Genomic DNA, 19,223 nt, shown 5'->3' on the forward strand with positions numbered 1-19,223 from the left:
AGGCATGTGAAACTGCCGGCCGGTGCGCCGGATGCATCATACTGAAACCGCACCCACCCCATTGCTGGCAAAGGGGAAAAAGCTGCGATACGTCACGCAACGTCACGTGACATTGCGAGTTTGACATGCCTGCCCTAGAGCCTAATAATTTACAAGCTCATATGTAAGAATCTGAGCCTCTGCAGGAAATGTTCTATGTATTAGTTTTTTCTCTGTGTTCCCCATAATCGATCTATCTGCAAGGGCCTGTGATGGTGTGATTATTTTCCCCCCGCCCCCCGCCATGGGAGATTCATGTGATCTGATTTTTTTGGAGTAACAATAATCCTCCAGCTTTGTGCTTAGAAACAAACATCAGGCCTTTACTTTTACCAAATGAAAATTCACCAAGCACGAGGGCTTTCAACAAGAGCATTCCCAGTTCTCTGATACAATTTGTTCCAGGCTGAAATGTTCAATTTTCTGCTATTAATTACTCAACGACTGTGACCATCTTCCAGTTGGCATCCAGCCAAGAGAAAGCTGAAATCTTATACAATGCCCCAAACTGGCTATGGGGAAAACACCATACCTAGAGCCTTCACAGCAATTTGCCGCGTTAGTGGTGGGGGAATGTTGATGCAAACCAGATCTACATCCTGGTGCAGCAAAATATCATCTGTTCGACTTGTGTAGAAGGAAATGTTCATTTCCTCAGCTAGCTGTTTGGCTTCCTCTTCAGTCTTCCCCCACAGTGCCTGGATGGAGAAGCCTTCGGCCCTCAGCAGAGGGACCAGCACACGGGCTGAGCTTCCAGTCCCAAATACCCCGACACCGGGAAGCATTTTCATTTTGTGTTCCTTTCGCACTCCAGTCCCCCAGGGCGAAGATCCCAAAGGGTATCCGATCTCCTCAGCATCTTTTTTCATCCATCGTGTCTACAAGAGGAGAGTGGGGAGAAAATCGATCATTCACAAAGTTTGCTAGTTTTCTATTTAACATAAAGGTCAACATCCAATTCTGATGAAGCTTCTCAATTTGACTGCCTTTCTATATACTTTTAAGTATGAATCCTGCCCATGTGCAAAACAGATAGTCCTCAGCTTAAACCACAACCGAGCCCAAATTTATGTTGCCAGGTGAGAAATTTGTGAAGTGAGTTTTGCCCATTTTTTAAAATAATTTTCTCACTGCGTTGTTAAGTGAATCACTGCTGTTCTTAAATGAGTAACACAGTTAAGCGAAACTGCTTTCCCCGCTCACTCAGCTTGTTAGGAGGTTGTAAAAGGGGATAGCATGACTCCAGGACACTGCAACTGTTGTAAATGTGAGTCAGTGGTCAAGCATCCAAGGTAAATTAAGGGGCAATTAAGCTGACTTTGTAATAATGCCGCTTGGGGGTATGTGTGAAAGCCCTAATAAGCAGGCATATACATAGAATGAAGGCTACTGCTAAGCTTGTAAGCCCTCTTCGGAGAAGGGCGGGATATAAATGGAATTAAAATAAAAAAAGAAATCCTGTGACCATAGGGATGCTGCAACGTTCGTAAGTGTGAACAAGGGTCATAAGTCACTTTTTCAGTGCTGTTGTAACACCAAAGGCTCACTAAATGAACTGGTATAAGTCAAGGACTACCTGTATGCACTGCAAGCATCTCCTTTAATGAATTCCCATATGCATTGGATGTTGTGTGAGTGAGATAATTAGCAGAGAGGCTGATAATCCTGCTCGCAAAGGTCTGTTCCATTTCAGATTCTCACCATCTCTTTTTGGACCCACAGAGAACAAATAAAAGTGGAACTGTGTCTCACCACTGCATTCACCACATCTCAAGCTAACCTGCCCAAGGCCTTTACCCAGCAGAGCTTCATGTAGATATGAACAAAATGGGGAATGTGGAAGGACCCATGCATTGGCTAACAATGGCCACAGGGCTCAGAACTTGATCCCTTCCACACAACACACTGCTTGGTAAAAGCTCTGTTCTCTGAAAGAAGAGCGAAGCTACTCCGTCATCCAACCTAGAGAGAGAGAGAGTGGCCAAGAAGATAACAAAGAGAAGACCACTTGCTCCATCTCCATGCAAAAACTCCAATTAGAATTCAGACTGGAAGGACTCAAGATCTTTATTATCACCATTTCAAACTGGACTGGTCCAACACGAAGCTTCACTGCCCTGTGTTTTAAAACAGGATTTGGCTGATTCAAAGATGCCTTGGACAGCAACTCCTGCAAAACTGGGAGGGGGGCTCTTTAGGACCCATGGCACTCAGGGGGTGCCTTGTGTTAAGCCGTTGCGTAGCTTTGAGCTAGGAAGCTCACCAAGGCGGCCCAAAAGCCGTGGCTCAGAGGCAGGTCCTTCTTTGGTGTCCGATGGACCCCACACCTACGAATCCCAGCATCAGCCCATAAATACGTCTGTATTAAATCTCCCAGGTATACAAATGCACATCTACCCACATACGGACAAAGGCATAAAAGTCTAGTCCAGGGGTAGGCAACCTTGGCTCTTTTATGACTCGTGGACTTCAACTCCCAGAATTCCTGAGCCAGCACAGCTGGCTCAGGAATTCTGGGAGTTGAAGTCCACGAGTCATAAAAGAGCCAAGGTTGCCTACCCCTGATCTGTAGACACAACGGTCCATACCCGGGCATAAGGAGATACAGAGGGAGATGGGGCACAGACGTTACACGTATGCACGCACCAATACGTGCACACACATTCACACGGCCACCTGCCAAGTGATCCCTCCCCCCTCCCTACGCCTACCTCGTGTCTGTCGGCACCCCTTCCTCCCCTTCTCACGTGCGACTCGTCCGCCGACCGAGACGAAGCGAAGGAGGGCCGCGGCGCCTCGCCGGGCTTCGCGCTGGCTCGCTCCTGACACCGGCGGCGGCGGCGGCAGCGGGCTCGGCCGGCCACCTCCTCCCTCCGCGGGAGGGCGGAGCGCTTTGCGCGTGCGCCGGCGCTCGGGGCGGGGCAGAACAAAGACTGGCGCGCGCGCTGCCTCTCTCTCTCTCTCTCTCTCTCTCTCTCTCTCTCTCTCTTAAAGGCGCCGCCGGTCTTTTTCTCCAGCGCTAGGATGAATTCAAGTTAGCCCGAGTTTTTTGCCTGCAGCAAAAGCGGAGCGGCGTTATGCAACGTACGCTGCCCTTCTTTTGATTCACGTTATTGTTTATTTCCTTGTTTATTGCTTTCTTACTTTGCTATTGTTATGTTTTTTCTTATTTTTTTTCCGTTTTATTGCTCTGGGTTGCCCAGAGTAGCCCCCCCCCATGGGCGGCAAATACATTTAACAAATAAATAAGTACATCAATAAGCTATCCTTAATTTCTTTAACTCGCTCTTGTTTGTTCCTCTGAACTGGGTTTGCATAGCAGGGCTTTTGAAAAAGGAACCGTGCAAAATATACTACTGAAGAGAAGGGGAGAAAAGAAAAAGAAAAAGCAACAGGACTGCAGTGATGACAAGGTCAAAGAACAATGGATCTCTAACACAGATTCAAGTGAATCAAAGGGGAATCTGACATGTTGGATGCTGACTACTTTGCTTTGATCCAGGCCATTGAGTTTTATGTAATAAATATTGGTTAAAATAAGCCATGACTTAACACGGCACATGAACCCAATTGCTACTCTGCTTTTAGCTCATTTTTCTCAAGCCAGCTTTTGTCTGGAAGACAAAATTCCTGTTGGCTACTACCTTTCCAAGCAAACTAGCAGTAACTCTTTTAGCTCTGCAAAGGGCTCTTCTTAGGCTATGCATATATGGAGTGCAGCACAATGTATGGGATCCCAGAATCAAAGATCATGACCCTTGGGTTCATGATCACTGGGTCAAAGGTCAGGACCCTTGGGTCATAGGTTGAGACCAAGCATCTAGCCAAATGATTTTGTTATTTCTTCTTTTTGTGAGTGTGTTGTATTGTTTTGTGTTTTTGACTTCAGTATGTCTTTCAGAGTCACATATGTGAGATGGATGGCTACATAAATTAATGAATAATAAACTTACCTAATTGCAATGCCACCAGATTCTGATGCTGGCATGCCAACTCCTTCAGCTCCCAGAGAAGAAAATATCAGTTGAAGTTTTTCTCCAGAGTAGAATTCGGAGTTGCACACAAAAAACTGATGATGAGTTGTTCTGAAGTACAAAGATGACAATATCAAAAGGAAGATGAAACAGGAAAGAGACATCATTGTTTTCCTCATTAGATGGTGTTTCTGCAATAAAAAGGTAAATGTCTCCGGTGCATAAGCTCTCAGTGTACATACAAGTAATAGTGATAATCTTGATGATCTGTAATAGTGTCCGTGGTGGATTGTATATTTTTAGTAATAAAACAGCTGAAGTACTGTTGATTTTTTTATCTCAAAGGCATGTACTTGATCGCCTTAGAAGACAGAACAATCACATGTCAGCCTGCAGTGCTCATGCTGAAAATGGAAGAGGAATGGAAAGGAAGAATGAATATGATCTTCATCAAGAATACAACTTCAACTAAATCAAAATGGACCTGTAGACGTATCCCCCTGAGAATAGATTATATAGTTTCTTGCTTGGCATAATTTTGGCTATGGTGAAGGTTCTTAGAACCAGAAAGATCACAGCAGCCATTATTAATGCTAGGTGTCGCTGTTGACCGATAACAGATTTTATACTTGCCTTGCCTGGCATAATTTTGGCTATGGCAAAGGTTCTTAGAACTAGAAAGAAGACCTCAGCAGCCATTATTAATGCTAGGTGTGGCTGTTGATTGATAACAGATTTTATAGTTGTCTTGCCTAGCATAATTTTGGCTATGGCAAAGGTTCTTAGAACCCGAAAAATCACAGCGGCCATTATTAATTCTAGGCATGGCTGTTGATTGATAACAGAGTTTATACTAGCCTTGCCTGGCATAAATTTGGCTATGGCAAGGGTTCTTAGAACCAGAAATATCACAGCAGCCATTATTAATGCTAGGTGTGGCTGTTGATTGATAACAGATTTTATACTAGCCTTGCCTGAATAATTTTGGCTATGGCAAAGGTTCTTAGAACCAGAAAGAAGACCTCAGCAGCCATTATTAATGCTAGGTGTGGCTGTTGATCGATAACAGATTTTATACTTGCCTTGCCTAGCATAATTTTGGCTATGGCAAAGGTTCTGAGAACCAGAAAGATCACAGCAGCCATTATTAATGCTAGGTGTGGCTGTTCATTGATAACAGATTTTATACTTGCCTTGCCTGGCATAGTTTTGGCTATGGCAAAGGTTCTTAGAACCAGAAAGACCACAGCAGCCATTATTAATGCTAGGTGTGGCTGTTGGTTGATAACAGATTTTATACTTCTCTTGCCTAGCATAATTTTGGCTATGGCAAAGGTTCTTAGAAGCAGAAAGAAGACCTCAGCAGCCATTATTAATGCTAGGTGTGGCTGTTGATCAATCAAAGATCCTCTTAGTGAGTCTCAGACTGGAAGACATCCCATTTGGCTCACCAGTCTTCTTCCTTCACATTCTTAGCCTATCTATTTTCAGTTTCATTAACACATCACACAACACACATTAATGCTAGGTGTGGCCTATGCCGGAGAATATATTTTATACTTTTTTGCCTGGCATAATTTTGGCCATGGCAAAGGTTCTTAGAACCAGAAAGGGGACCTCAGCAGCCATTATTCAAGCAGCCATTATTAAAGCTACAGGAGAGGAAGAAACGAAAGAGGAAAAAAGAAGAAACGAGAGCAAGAAAATATCTGCAGCTTATGCCCACTGAGCCTTTAGCTGTGAAGTGGCCTTCTACCCCTGAGGTAACTTTGGTTGAGTCTTACTCTTTCAAGTTTTAAAATATGGAAGTGGGATGGGTGATCTTCACTAACTGATGATCTGTAATAGTGACTGGTGGATTGCGTATTTTTAGTAATAAAACTACAATGGCAGCTGAAGTAATGTTGATTTTTTTCTCTCAAAGACATGTACTTGATCTCCTTAGAAGACAGAAGAATCAGATGACCTCCTGCAGTGCTGATGCTGAAAATTGAAGAGGAATGGAAAGAATGAATATGATCTTCATCAAGAATGCAACTTCAACTAAATCAAAATGGACCTGTAGACGTATCCCCCTGAGAATAGATTATATAGTTTTCTTGCTTGGCATAATTTTGGCTATGCCAAAGGTTCTTAGAACCAGAAAGAAGACCTCAGCAGCCATTATTAATGCTAGGTGTGGCTGTTGGTTGATAACAGATTTTATACTTCTCTTGCCTAGCATAATTTTGGCTATGCCAAAGGTTCTTAGAACCAGAAAGAAGACCTCAGCAGCCATTATTAATGCTAGGTGTGACTGTTGGTTGATAACAGATTTTATACTTCTCTTGCCTAGCATAATTTTGGCTATGGCAAAGGTTCTGGAGATGGTGGTGATTGCCCTCCTTATAAGAGGTCTATCAGTCCCTGAGCCTCCACTCTGTGACACTTAGACTGAATGAGCCTGGGAGGAGATCCGCTGCCTTCTCATTCAGTGCTTGAGCTGACACACTGTGAGACTCACACTGGAAGTCCTCTCTGGCGTTGCACTGGTTGACTCTTTCTGTCCCTGAGTTGGCACTGAGGTACAGTCACACTGGAGCAGTCAACACTCAGCTGGAAGCCTCCTCCAATCCCCGAGGACCCCCTCAATGAGACCTGAAGAGAACCCATTTTTCTCACTATCATCAGCCACCGGCACACACAGCTGACCCTCACACAGGATGGAAGTGATGCCATGACACCTAGTTGTAGAGGTCTTTCAGTCCCTAAGCCTCTACTCGGTGACACTCATGAATGAGCCTGGTTGTTGATCCGCTGCCTTCTCATTCAGTCCCTGAGCTGACACTCTGTGAGACTCACACTGAAAGTCCTCTCTGGGGTTGCACTGGGTGACTCAGTCCCCAAATTGGCACTGAGCGACAATCACACCAGAGGAGTCAACAGTGCTCAGATGGAAGCCTCCAGTCCCTGAAGTCCCCCTCACTAAGACCCAATCTGGAAGAGAACTGATTTGGTTCACCATCATCAGCCATCGGGACATGCAGCCGACCCCCACACAGGTTGGAGGGGATGCCAAGGCACCTACTGTGAAGAGGTCTTTCAGTCCCTGAGCCTCCACTCGGTGACACTCACACTGAATGAGCCTGGTTTTGATCCGCTGCCTTCTCATTCAGTCCCTGAGATGACACTCTGTGAGACTCACACTGGAAGTCCTCTCTGGGGTTGCACTGGGTGACCCTTTCAGTCCCTGAGCAAGCACCTGAGTGTGAAGATTCTAGTGTTCTGCTAGAAGCCTCTCCCAGTTCTTGAAGATCACTAAGTGACTCATACTGGAAAGGGATCCTTTTGGATCACCTCTCTCCCACCTTCACACCCTTAGAAATAATGCCAGTAGCAGCCAGACCTCTTAGAATCAAAAGTAAACCTGGTGACACACTTTAATACGGGGTATGGTCATCAGTCTATAAATTAGGAATTAGTTTTCTACTAAGGTCAGACATTAATTCCAAGAATCAGAAAATAATTCTCTGGCCCTTTTTAATTCTAGATGTGGTCACTGAAACTCTAAGTAGATTTCTCACCTGCCTTGATTAGACTTGATGGTCCTTAGAACCATAAAAAAAAATTCAACGGCTCTTTTTTAAGATAGGTATGGCACACACTACATGACACACATTAATGTTAGGTGCAGCCAGTGCCTGAGAATAGATGTTATAGTTCTCTTGCCAGGCATAATTTTAGCCATGGCAATGGTTCTAAGAACCAGGAAGAAAATCTCAATCGTCCTTTTTAATGATAGGTAGCCAGTGACTGATAAAAGATTTCTAATTTTCTATCTTGGAATAATTTTAGCCATGTATAAGTTATGTTTTTGACTGGTAAATGTTAATCATGATATACTGATATGCATGATATACAAACCAGAACAACTAGACACAAGGACAGTTTTCCCCCATGCTGTCACTCTGCTTAACAACTAATTCCTACAACACTGTCAAACTCCTTAGTAAATCTGTATTACGATGATACTTCTCATCTTTCCTACCTGTCATCTTATGACTATAACTTTGTTGTTGTATCTTACAATTTATATTTTTTTTAGTATCCAAGTATGATTTATATTGTTTGCTTAGCTAGTATTCTATGACTCTCGCTAAGTGTTGCATCCTATAATTTATGATGAAGTGTTATATTTTACGATTTATGATGAATATATTTCATGTTGTTTATGATCATGATTATCACTATTACTTGTATGTACACTGAGAGCTTATGCACCAGAAACAAATTCTTTGTGTGCCAACCACACTTGGCCAATAAAGTATTCTACTTTACTCTGTGTGTGACCCTCAAGAATTTTGATTTATTTTGATTTATCAGAAACATTTCTCATCTTTTTGTTCCTGCAATATCTGTAAATGGGATTCAAACCGGTCAGTCCTAGAGGAGATCAGCCCTAACTGCTCTTTAGAAGGCCAGATCCTGAAGCTGAAACTCAAATACTTTGGCCACCTAATGAGAAGGAAGGACTCACTGGAGAAGAGCCTAATGCTGGGAAAGGTGGAGGGCAAGAGAAGAAGGGGACGACAGAGAATGAGGTGGCTGGATGGAGTCACTGAAGTAGTAGGCGTGAGCTTAAATGGACTCCAGAAGATGGTAGAGGACAGGAAGGCCTGGAGGAACGTTGTCCATAGGGTCGCAATGGGTCGGACACGACTGTGCAACTAACAACAAAATACATTCTGTTTGACATGTATGTTTTTGGAATACAGCTCTCGTCCCTATAAACAGTACAGTTTTTGCTGCAATTCCGCTTGGACTGGAATTAGAGTCCGTGCTGGAACCTAAGAATTATCTGAGTTTCTTCTACAGTACATACCTTGTTACTGCAGACCCTCTTCACACGTGTACAATGCGTGCTATATTTGGTGATCCTAAGATAAAGGCTTCTTTCAGAGACATCTCATTCCTGGACATCTTCATTCTTGGACACAGTAAGCTCGCCATTTCTTCTTTTAGGACAATTTTTCTCCCACTTTCGAATTCCCCAGGCTAACATCCTGAGCCTTGTTGGCGGTATCTCCTCAAATACTAAGTCCAATGTTGCTTAGGCTTTTCCAATCAACCAAGACCAGGAAAGATGCTGCATTAATGATTTAGATGGATATTTCTCCCTAAATGGAGATTTGTTAGACTTAAAACATATCCTTTCTAGTTATAGGCTATACTGTATGTGTCCAGAGTTCCTTCATCCATTCACGTTCTTCCTGACTTTGGTAAGTCCAGAATGAAAGAAAGAGGGTAAGAAATGTAAAAAAAAAAAAAAGCACATTTGAGTGTTCGTGTGTGTAAACTGAATCTGTTTGTGTACATTAAGGCCCCGGATCTGAGTAGAAAGGTGTCACTAGGACCAGTTTGCTTTTGAAGGAATGGCAGATTCCTTTCAATGTCACATGGGGAAAAAATGACAAGATTATCATGGATGTTCTGTGATTTATTGAGGACTTATCCCTTGTTAGTATATTGTAGCCATGGCGTTAGACAGAGGATTGTTCACCAAGGAATTCGCCGGCCCAACCAATCCACAAAGGTCCCATTGTCCTCGTCAGAAAGCAGAGATAGCACAGTGATGATGCCTTGTGTGCTCTCTTCCAGAGATGTGTCCCCCTGTCACAAAGAAAGACCTCATAAACTGGAAACAGCCTGAAATCCTTACCCAAGGTGGTGACCAGATAAAATGATATGATAAAATGATTATCCCTGTTTGCTTAACGGTCATGCAACTTTTATGACTTTGCATTTGTACATTGGACAAATTACTAAGACAAATTACTAAACCAAATGTTAAACAGGCAAATAATTAGAACACCGCAACTCATTGTTAGATCATCCATATTGACAGGTGTGCGTGTACGAGTCAGTTTTCCTTTTTGTTGGGTTAAAACACTTACTTCCCTTTGAAGTGTTTTCACCGAACCAGGATGGAGGGCTACGCACAGAATCCCATGGGATGAATAGTCAAGCGACTGGCATTTGGTGAGCATATTTAGAGCAGTCTGTTGAGGACAAACAACGATGAGTAGGGTATACATTAAGGAGACAGTAGAAGAAAAATTACGATAAATCATACATTTCAAGGTGTTAGACCCTAAGAGAAGTGGGAGCACCCCTGATCCTAATTTTTCTCTGCGCAGTTTCTTCATGACTTGAGATAATAAGAACTGCAAAGAAGCAGTTATGAAATATTTAAGGTGACGACAAAATGCACTCAGAAACTGAACAGGAGGATAATAACATGCACACATCTCTGGCTAAGAAAGAAACATCAACAGCATTTCTTTGATGGTATTTTCTGGATCTAGCCTTCCATCTTCTTACAATTGGCTTTGGGCACTCCTCCATCTGCAGGTTGGGGAGCTGCAGGGGTGGATTAGCATTTTAAATCTCTTTTAAAGGCTCTAGCATGCTCCAACGTATCTGAGAAGTCTGTGTTTGGGATCATAGTGCTTTGTCCCTTTGCCTTACCTGTCTCTAACAGCAGTCTCATCCAGGTGAAAACGTCTGCCACACAATTTTTATCAGCCTGTCCCAGCTACTATACTAAACCTCTATTCGTTTGTTTGGGGAAGCACTTTCTCTCTTCAGCGTCTTTTGTTTCCCCAAAATTACAGATATTTTTACTGATAAAGCTTTGTTTCTTTGGTTCACAATGTCTGTTTGGAGTTATGTGCAATGAGTGAAAATGCTAATCATGTATGTAAAATAAAGAAATAAATAAAATGCACTAAGGAAAAGGTTTCCCCTGTCCAGCTGGGTCCTACTCTAGGAGCAGTACTTCTCTCTGTTTCTTAGCCAAGGGAGCCAGCATTGTCTGAGGAGCCTTGGTGGAGCAGTGGGCTAATGCCTCCTTAAGTAACACCAGCTGCCTGCAATTAGTGCAGGTTCGAGTCCCACCGGGCTCAAGGTTGACTCAGCCTTCCATCCTTCCGAGGTAGGTAAAATGAGGACCCAGATTGTTGGGGGCAATAAGCTGACTTTGTATTAATGCCGCTTGGGGGGGGGCGAAAGCCCTAATAAGCAGGCATATACATAGAATGAAGGCTATTGCTAAGCACATTGATTTGTGCTTCTTAGATTGTAAGCCACCCTGAGTCTTCAGAGAAGGGCAGGATATAAATGGGATTACAAAAAAATAATAATTCTGTGGTCATGTGGCCAGCATGACTATATGTCAAAGGCACACAGAATGCTGTTGCCTTCCCACTGGAACGGTAGCTATAACTGCTCGCGTTTGGATGCTTTTGGACTGCTGGGTGGGCAGGAGCTGGAGTAGGAACGAGAGCTCATCCTGTTGCTCAGGGCTTGAACCCGGACTGTCAGCTCTCCAGTTGACAAGCTCAACATCTTTTGCTGTTGAGCCATTGTGCCCCCTCCTATTCAGGGTCGTTTCTTCTTTATTGCAGTCTTTGCATTGGAGCTAGATATATGTCCAGTTGAATTATCTTCCAGAAGAAGCATCGGATCTGAATTTGGGCAGAGTTTGTATAAAGAATTGCCCTGGGACTTCATGAGAAAACATCTACCCTGAATGTGTTGCTACAGAGCCAAACCTGGCTTGCATCAGTAGACCAAACCTTCCCTTTTGTTTTGTGTTCCCAATCTCTCTTGCATTTCACTAGCAGCTAACAAGTCAATGCATGGTTATTTTGCCTATTTGGATATGGACGAATGCAGTCAATCGACTCTGAAAAAAACATTCCCCTCAGGTTTCACGGTCTTTCTGCAGACAGGACATTTCACTGTACAGGCCACATAATTCCCATTACCTTGCTGCAGCGGTAGGCGACTCTTTGCATTATGTCCCAACGTTCCATAAGTTCAATTGAGCCTAAGATGCTGGAGATATTGATAATGGCTGATCTGCTGGAGCTCAGCCCTTGACATGGACTTCTCCGGGCTGCCAGCTTCAGCAGGGGCAGGCAAGCCTTTGAGAGAGGAAGGAAAAGAGAGAATAGGCTGTAATTAGGTCCAGGAAAAAGATCGGTGCAACGGTGAAGATCAAAAGACAGACTCGGTTATCAGAAGGGACTTCCATTAGCTTCATCTGATCTCCTTGAAGACCTTATTTCCTGTGTTGCAGTCCATTCTCACTCAAAAAAAAAATCCAATATACAAATATAGATAAACCAGTTTAAAACAAAAACAGCCGTGGTCAGAAGCCCAAAGTCCATTCTTGTATCAAGCTCAACAAAGCCATTGTGAAAGCTTCACACCATTGTTTGATCTCCCAAGCATGGGATACAGCCACATCTCCAGGGCCTTTAAAAAGGCTGGCAGGTTCAGGGCTAATCTAAGGCCCAGGAAGACAATGTTCCAAAAGTGGGCATGTAGCAGAAAAGGCTCTATTCCTGGGTTCCACCAGATATGACTCGTTTGTAGATAGGACCCATTACATGCCTCTCCTGCTGGTATCAATGGGGCACTCTATCTGGGGAGAGAGGACACCACAGTAATATAGTACCATGTCACATAGGAGATCATAGTTCACCCAACACCTTAAATGGAACTTGGAAGCAGACCGGCAACCACTGCAGCTCATGGAGTAGAGGTGTAACATGTGCTGACCACACAGCACACGTAACCTGGTCAGGATCAAACTCCTGGCAATGGGCAGAGCTAGCCTGAAATACTGCATTCAAACCACTGTGCCACCACGGCTCCTGTCTCTAATAGCAGTCTCATCTAGGTGAAATCCTGAAAAATCTCCAAAATTATTCCCAAAAGATAAATGAGTAATAAACAAACCTGACTCATTTGCAGGGCTCCAATAGTATTGACAGAATATACCCTCATCATATCCTTGGCATTTTCACTTTCCAGGTTGTTGCCCATCAGAAGGCCAGCATTGTTGACAAGGAGGGTCAATCCACTTTCTCCAACACACTTCTGTATTTCTTTCACAACTGCCTGGATGCTCTCAAGGTTAGTGACATCTGAGGAAAATAATAAGAATAATAATAATATTCCAATATCGGCCAAAGGCTGTTTCAGAATTTCTGGAGGGGTTTTCTTGGAACCGTGTTTCTTTGCATAGGTCTTAGTGTCAATTCATGCAAGTTGCTACCTTATCAAAGAGCAATTAGACAGAGCGACTGGATGCCAACACGGGCCTTTTCAACTGTGGCTGTAATATAGTTGTAACATTATATGCTAAATGTCAAACCTACTAATGGAGCAGCTCAATATGCTAGCCAAATGACCTAAAGCCTGGCAGAGAGGACATAGAATCCCTAATGGGTCTGGGTCAGGGTCACCACTCAGGGGGGTCTGGCTCCAGCTGAAAAGCTGTAAGGTTTTCAGGGCCCAAAGGTGATGAACTTTATGTCAGTGCAGATCCCTGGTTGAAGGTCAGGGCCCCTGGGCCAACGGTCAGGACCTCCAAGACAAAGTCTGGGTCCCAGGGTCAAAAACCAGAAATCCGGGAGTCAGTCAAGGTTCAGGCTTAGCCTACGAGTCCATATCAAGTCAAGGGACAGCGAGTGAACCATATGAATGGATTAGGCACTTAGAGTTAGGGTTAAGGATAGCGTTGTAACATCGGTTAGAAGATAAACTCTAAACGGAAATCCCACCAAGCTCTTGCCGATCTGATGGCAGCAGAAATCTGGGTGTTTTATAATAATAATAATAATAATAATAATAATAATAATAATAATAATAATAATAATAATAATAATAATAATAGTAATAATAATAATAATAATAAGAAGAAGAAGAAGAAGAAGAAGAAGAAGAAGAAGAAGAAGAAGAAGAAGAAGAAGAAGAAGAAGAAGAAGAAGAAGAAGAAGAAGTAGTTGGAAGGGACCTTGGAGGTCATCTAGTCCAACCCCCTGCTCAGGCAGGAAACCCTATACCATTTCAGACAAGTGGCTGGCCAGTCTCTTCTTAAAAACTTCCAGTGTTGGAGCATTCACCACCTCTGGAGGCAGGTTGTTCCACTGGTTAATTGTTCTAACTGTCAGGAAGTTTCTCCTTAGTTCTAGGTTGCTTCTCTCCTTGACTAGTTTCCATCCGTTGCTTCTTGTCCTGCTTTCAGGTGCTTTGGAGAAGAGCTTGACTCCCTCTTCTTTGTGGCAACCCCTGAGATATTGGAACACTGCTATCATGTCACCCCTCACCCTTCTCTTCATTAAACTACACATACCCAATTCCAGCAACCGTTCCCTGTATGTTTTAGCCTCCAGTCCCCCAATCATCTTTGTTGCTCTTCTCTGTACTCTTTCTAGAACCTCGACATCTTTTTTACATCGTGGTGACCAAAACTGGATGCAGTATTCCAGGTGTGGCCTTACCAAGGCATTGTAAAGTGGTATTAGTACTTCACGCGATCTTGATTCTATCCCTCTGTTAATGCAGCCTAGCACTGTGTTGGCTTTTTTGGCAGCTGCAGCACACTGCTGGCTCATATTTAAGTGATTGTCCACTAGGACTCCGAGATCTCTCTCACAGTTGCTACTATTGAGCAAGGTACCACCTATACTATACCTGTGCATTTGATTTTTCCTGCCTAAATGTAGAACCTTACTTTTTTCACAATTGAATTTCATTTTGTTAGATAGCGCCCAGGGTTCGAGTCTGTCCAGATCCTCCTGTATCTTAAGCCTATCTTCTGGAGTATTGGCTATTTCTGCCAGCTTGGTGTCGTCTGCAAATTTGATGAGTTATTGTTGAACAATTCTAGGTTAAATCCTGCTTATTGCCTGGTAGCGGCCTTGTGACAAATGATAGCAGAGTTTGGTTCTCGCCTGTTTTTCCTCTAGAAACAATATTAAAAATAATAAATCCCATCTCCCACAAAGTGAAACGATTAGCCTCCTCACAACCATATCCTGTCTGAGATGAAGCTTGATGGAGAAAAATGAATTTTTAGGAGGAAGGCAAAGTTGATCTCCAAGGAAAAGCACATATGGAAAGATCCACCTTTTGTGGAAATGCTGCCCCGAGCTTCAAAGGATAGTTTGGGCAAGTCACTTCTTTTTGCACATACCGCAGTCATTGGGAGTGTCCTAACTTTGGAAAATCAGGAGGCACGCTGGGCTTACGTGCAAGTTTTCTGCTTTCAGCATCGGAATAGTTTTTGTTATTTCTTGTTTTTATAAGTGGGTTGTGTTGTTCTGTATTTTTTGAATTTTCTACGCCTTTCAGTCACATTTGTGAGATGGACAGCTACATAAATTAACCAAATTAACAAATAATACACATACCTAATTGGAAAACCACCAGATTCTGATACTTGCATGCCAACTCCTTCAGCTCCTGGAGAAGAAAATGTCAGAGTTTCAGCTTTCCTCTGGAGTAAAATTTGGAGTTTCACAGGGAAAAAAACACGCGAGGAGTGTTGAAATCCAAAGAGGACAATATCAAAAGGAAGATGAAGCAGGGAAAAAAAATACACCATTTCCCCCCACCTTTGACGCCATCTCTGCAATATTATTGAATCAAAGAAACAAGCCTTAACAAAACCACATTCAGGCTAAACACCAAATCAGAACCCCGGAAGTATGGCTTAGCTCAACTAGTTGGGGCTCTCCACTGCTGCTTCAAAGCTTTTTAACTGAAGAAAAAAAAATCAGGAATCAACTTCTTTGCAGCTCCTCAAAGTCAGTGAGGATATTTGGAATTCTCTATGAATATTAGAATCTAGTTTTGAAAAATAATCGTCATGCTTCATATGGCTGATGTCATGGATTGTGCACCTGTAGCAACTGAGGGAGAGGATCTAGCTACCTCAGAGCTTTCCCGGAAAGAGTCACAGATAAAGAGACTGCAATGTCCCAATCTGGAAGGAGGATGGAAGAGTTTTCAGGATAATCATACCCTAGAATCTCATAGGATATACCGTATCTAGTAACTTAGAAAATTATAGCTTCAGTTTGGCAAGATTCTCTCTAGTATGTGTAACCAAATGGAGATTGGGTTGAACTGAATCTCCACTGAGTCTTCTCTATGGCCTTGGGCTTGAGACCAATCAGAAACCACTCATGTACCAGGAAGCAGCCCAGCCACGCACATTGCTTATTTGGTTGCATGTAACATCCAAAATATACCAGATTGTGTATTTTGTCTACTAAACATAATAGTTCAGTCATTATTCAGTCCTACGCGTATACATCTCTATGGGAAGGGAAGGGAAAGGAAGGGAAGGGAAGGGAAGGGAAGGGAAGGGAAGGGAAGGGAAGGGAAGGGAAGGGAAGGGAAGGGAAGGGAAGGGAAGGGAGAGATCTATACAATATTAATATGGAATGAACTCAATGCTTGATGGCTGGCTGGCTGACTGAATATGGATCAAAATGTTGTAGGGGGCTTAAAGTGCAACATTGAGATTTGCACATTGGTAATTTTATAATTTGATCATTATTGATAATTTCAGCATCTACCTTCTCGCAGAATTTTAAAATTAAATATATATTTTTTAAAAAAAAATAAGTAAAGGAGGCTACCCGATAAATCCCCCAAATTGTGCTGAGCACGGTATTATATTTGGTATCGTGTTAGATGCCCAGATCTTTGCTTCAATCTGGGCAATGGAACATGATACAAAAAGTCAAATGAAAATAAGTCACAGTTTACTGTTGTGAGTAAATTGGCTTTCATTTCTCTGCCACATTTTCTCTAAATTAGCTAAACTGGTGTCTCTGGGGGTCCACCTTACCACTGCTACTTGAAGTGATGCTCACCTTGTTGTCTTCTCCCTCCAGGTCAAGGGTTGTAGCAAAGACCCATTTGGGAGGAGAGGGCAGCTCCAGAAACCTCTTCACCAGACCCAGACCGATCCCTCGATCGGATCCGGTCACCAGAACGCTGAAAACAGAGAAATCCACTGACTTTGCCATCTCTCCGGGATCTGCGGTGTCTGCTTCCAAACTTCTTGAGCGCTTCCTTCAAATGCCTTTTTTTCTCATCACTGGAAGCCCAATTATGGGGATCACACCACACCCATCTTAAGTTCTTCTGATAGGTTTCTAAAACAAAATTTCCTGACTCAGACTAGAAGTGCGAGAGCATAATCTGAAATTAGTTGTGGTTGAGACTTTAATTAAAATTACTAACCTCAAGACACTCTAATTTGATCGCTGGAGCCTATAAACAGAATCCCTAAATGCTGAGATGGAACTTGATAGGAGAAGAAAAGCAATATTGGTATCAAATAATAATTTTCAATACGACCATAGATAGGATCAAATAGGTAAGAATTTATCTGACAAAAAAGAATGAATTAATGACAACTATTTACAAACACAATGATAAGAGTAAATATTTCTAGATAGAAAAACCAGTCTTAGTTTTATAGTGATTTTTCTCTTTCTTTTGTTCCAGGCATCATAAATTTCCTTCTGGAGTTGAAGACCCCATTAAGGACTATATTAATAATGTTTTGTGGGATGCCCAGAAAATTACTGCAGAGTAATCCACATACACACACCAATGCACCCCTGTGTCCATAAGTTCCATTCTTCCAAGTGTGCCATTTCTGCTTGCCTATTTTCAGCATTATTTTGCTGTAGTTAATGTGTACTTCTTCAGTATACTAATGCTGTTTAATAAAGTAAGCTGCTTTGATCAGTTACATCTGAAGAACCAACCACAGGATTTAAAGAACACAGCAGGCTAATTCAGCATGTTTCAATCCCTTAGAACTTCAGATCTTTGGGTCTATACCTGCAAGTCATCATCTTCTCAATGGCAACTAGGTAGTTTCCACATTCATGCATACCATCCGGGTTTTTGTAAACCTTCTGAAAGAAAAAGAAAACAAGACCAGAATGTTCATGATATTCCATGGTTTTATTGGAGGTCCCATCACCCCTCAGTGTATTAAGCGATGATGACATTGAGGTGAGACAGCTGGATCACCGGGGAAGTTGATGACCCACCAACCCACCAAGTTCCTGTTGCCCTCTTCAGAAAGCAAACCTGGAAATCGGCGTCAAGGATTCTGTGAATGTTTGGAAAAATGGGCTTCTTAAATTAAGGCCCCTGATCTGAGGGACCATTTTGCAAACGAAGGAATGGCAGATCAATTCCTTTCATGGTTTTCCTTTTGTCTCCAAGAGAAAGAAGTTTTGGGAGTTTGTCTTGGAACTTATTTTCTCCCAGAGTGTTGAGCGGGGAACAGAGGTAGCTAGAGGTGGACACGAGCAGATACCCCAGAATGTGCCCCTTAAGTATTCCAAAGCCTGATCTTCAGCACATGTAAACAGAGAAAGAACCAGTCCATGGATCATTTGTGCTCATGCAAGACAAATGCCTCATGGAAAAAAGCATACAATGAAGATAAAAAACGACAAGGTTATCATGATGCTCAGTGGTTTATTGAGGACTCCTCCCTTGTCAATATATTGTAGCCATGGCAGTAGATGTTTGTTCACCAAGGAATTCACTGGCCCAACCAATTCACAAAGGTCCCATTGTCCTCTTCAGAAAGCATGGACAGCACCGTCATGATACCCTGCGTGCTCTGTTCCACAGATATCTCCCCGTCACAAAGAAAGATCTCATGAGCCAACACAGTCAGGATGCCTCGTGTGCTCTTGTCCACACTGATTTCTGTATGTCACAAAAAAGTATCTGATAAGATTTAAAGAATCGGTCCTGCCAGCACAGAATCCTCACCTAAACAGATCAGCAGCTGTTTGACCTCTCTATGAATTCTCAAGCCTCATATTAGAGTTGGTTCCAAAGCTTCAGTTGATGCAGACCCTGGATAGTGAGATGACCCCAGCAAAATCCTTGACGACATTGGAGCCTCCAGACCCATGCTGCTGAGCTATGTCTTTGGAACACCAATATATGGACACTCAATTATGTGTCCATGTTTCTGTGTGCATGTGTGTCAGGAAGAGGGAGAAGAAAGCCAGTTTTAAAGAGGACCACTACCATTTTTCAATTCTTGTTGGATTAAAAAGAAATTCATCTCCAATCTTCAGGGACTTTATTGGATCACATTCCCTGTGGGCAATTTTGTTAAGGGTGGTCCAAAGGTGACATCTATTCTGTACCAGCTATGCTACCAACTAGGCAGTTTACTTCTGAAGCTAATAGGAAATCGTTATTACAGCTAATAATGAATTAATTTTACAGCTTTAACTAAGAGGAACCACAGATGCCTTCCGTGTGTCTGCTGGAGAGGTCTACCAGTATTTTTGTTCAGTATTTTAATTTCATGTA

The 19,223-nt window shown here is 42.8% G+C and overlaps 2 protein-coding genes across 6 annotated transcripts in view; both read right to left on the reverse strand.

Moving 5' to 3' along the window:
- The window catches only part of GFOD2 (Gfo/Idh/MocA-like oxidoreductase domain containing 2), a 17,057-nt gene extending 8,142 nt beyond the window's left edge, over positions 1–8,915 (reverse strand). For 4 of the 5 annotated variants that reach the window (XR_014027517.1, XR_014027518.1, XM_081336015.1 and 1 more), the window contains exons 1-2: positions 2,751–2,935; positions 572–917 (exon numbers count right to left, since the gene is read on the reverse strand). Coding sequence is in view for 2 of the 5 variants with exons in the window: in XM_081336015.1 (XP_081192141.1) it covers positions 572–908 (337 nt within the window). In the remaining 3 variants the exon portion in view is untranslated. Of the gene's footprint in view, positions 1–571; positions 918–2,750; positions 2,936–3,992; positions 4,125–8,874 lie in introns of those variants that run through there. The other variant, XR_014027516.1, reaches the window with a different exon arrangement.
- A 570-nt stretch (positions 8,916–9,485) lies between these two features.
- The window catches only part of LOC308672614 (uncharacterized protein), a 61,042-nt gene continuing 51,304 nt past the window's right edge, over positions 9,486–19,223 (reverse strand). The window contains exons 8-13 of the mRNA XM_081335662.1: positions 16,733–16,856; positions 14,581–14,677; positions 12,801–12,988; positions 11,822–11,980; positions 9,947–10,051; positions 9,486–9,662 (exon numbers count right to left, since the gene is read on the reverse strand). Coding sequence (XP_081191788.1) covers positions 9,549–9,662; positions 9,947–10,051; positions 11,822–11,980; positions 12,801–12,988; positions 14,581–14,677; positions 16,733–16,856 — 787 coding nt within the window. The 3' untranslated portion in view covers positions 9,486–9,548. The remainder of the gene's footprint in view (positions 9,663–9,946; positions 10,052–11,821; positions 11,981–12,800; positions 12,989–14,580; positions 14,678–16,732; positions 16,857–19,223) is intronic.

The sequence above is a fragment of the Vipera berus genome (genome assembly GCF_964194415.1).
Source record: "Vipera berus genome assembly, chromosome: 10".
Lineage (NCBI taxonomy): Eukaryota > Metazoa > Chordata > Lepidosauria > Squamata > Viperidae > Vipera > Vipera berus.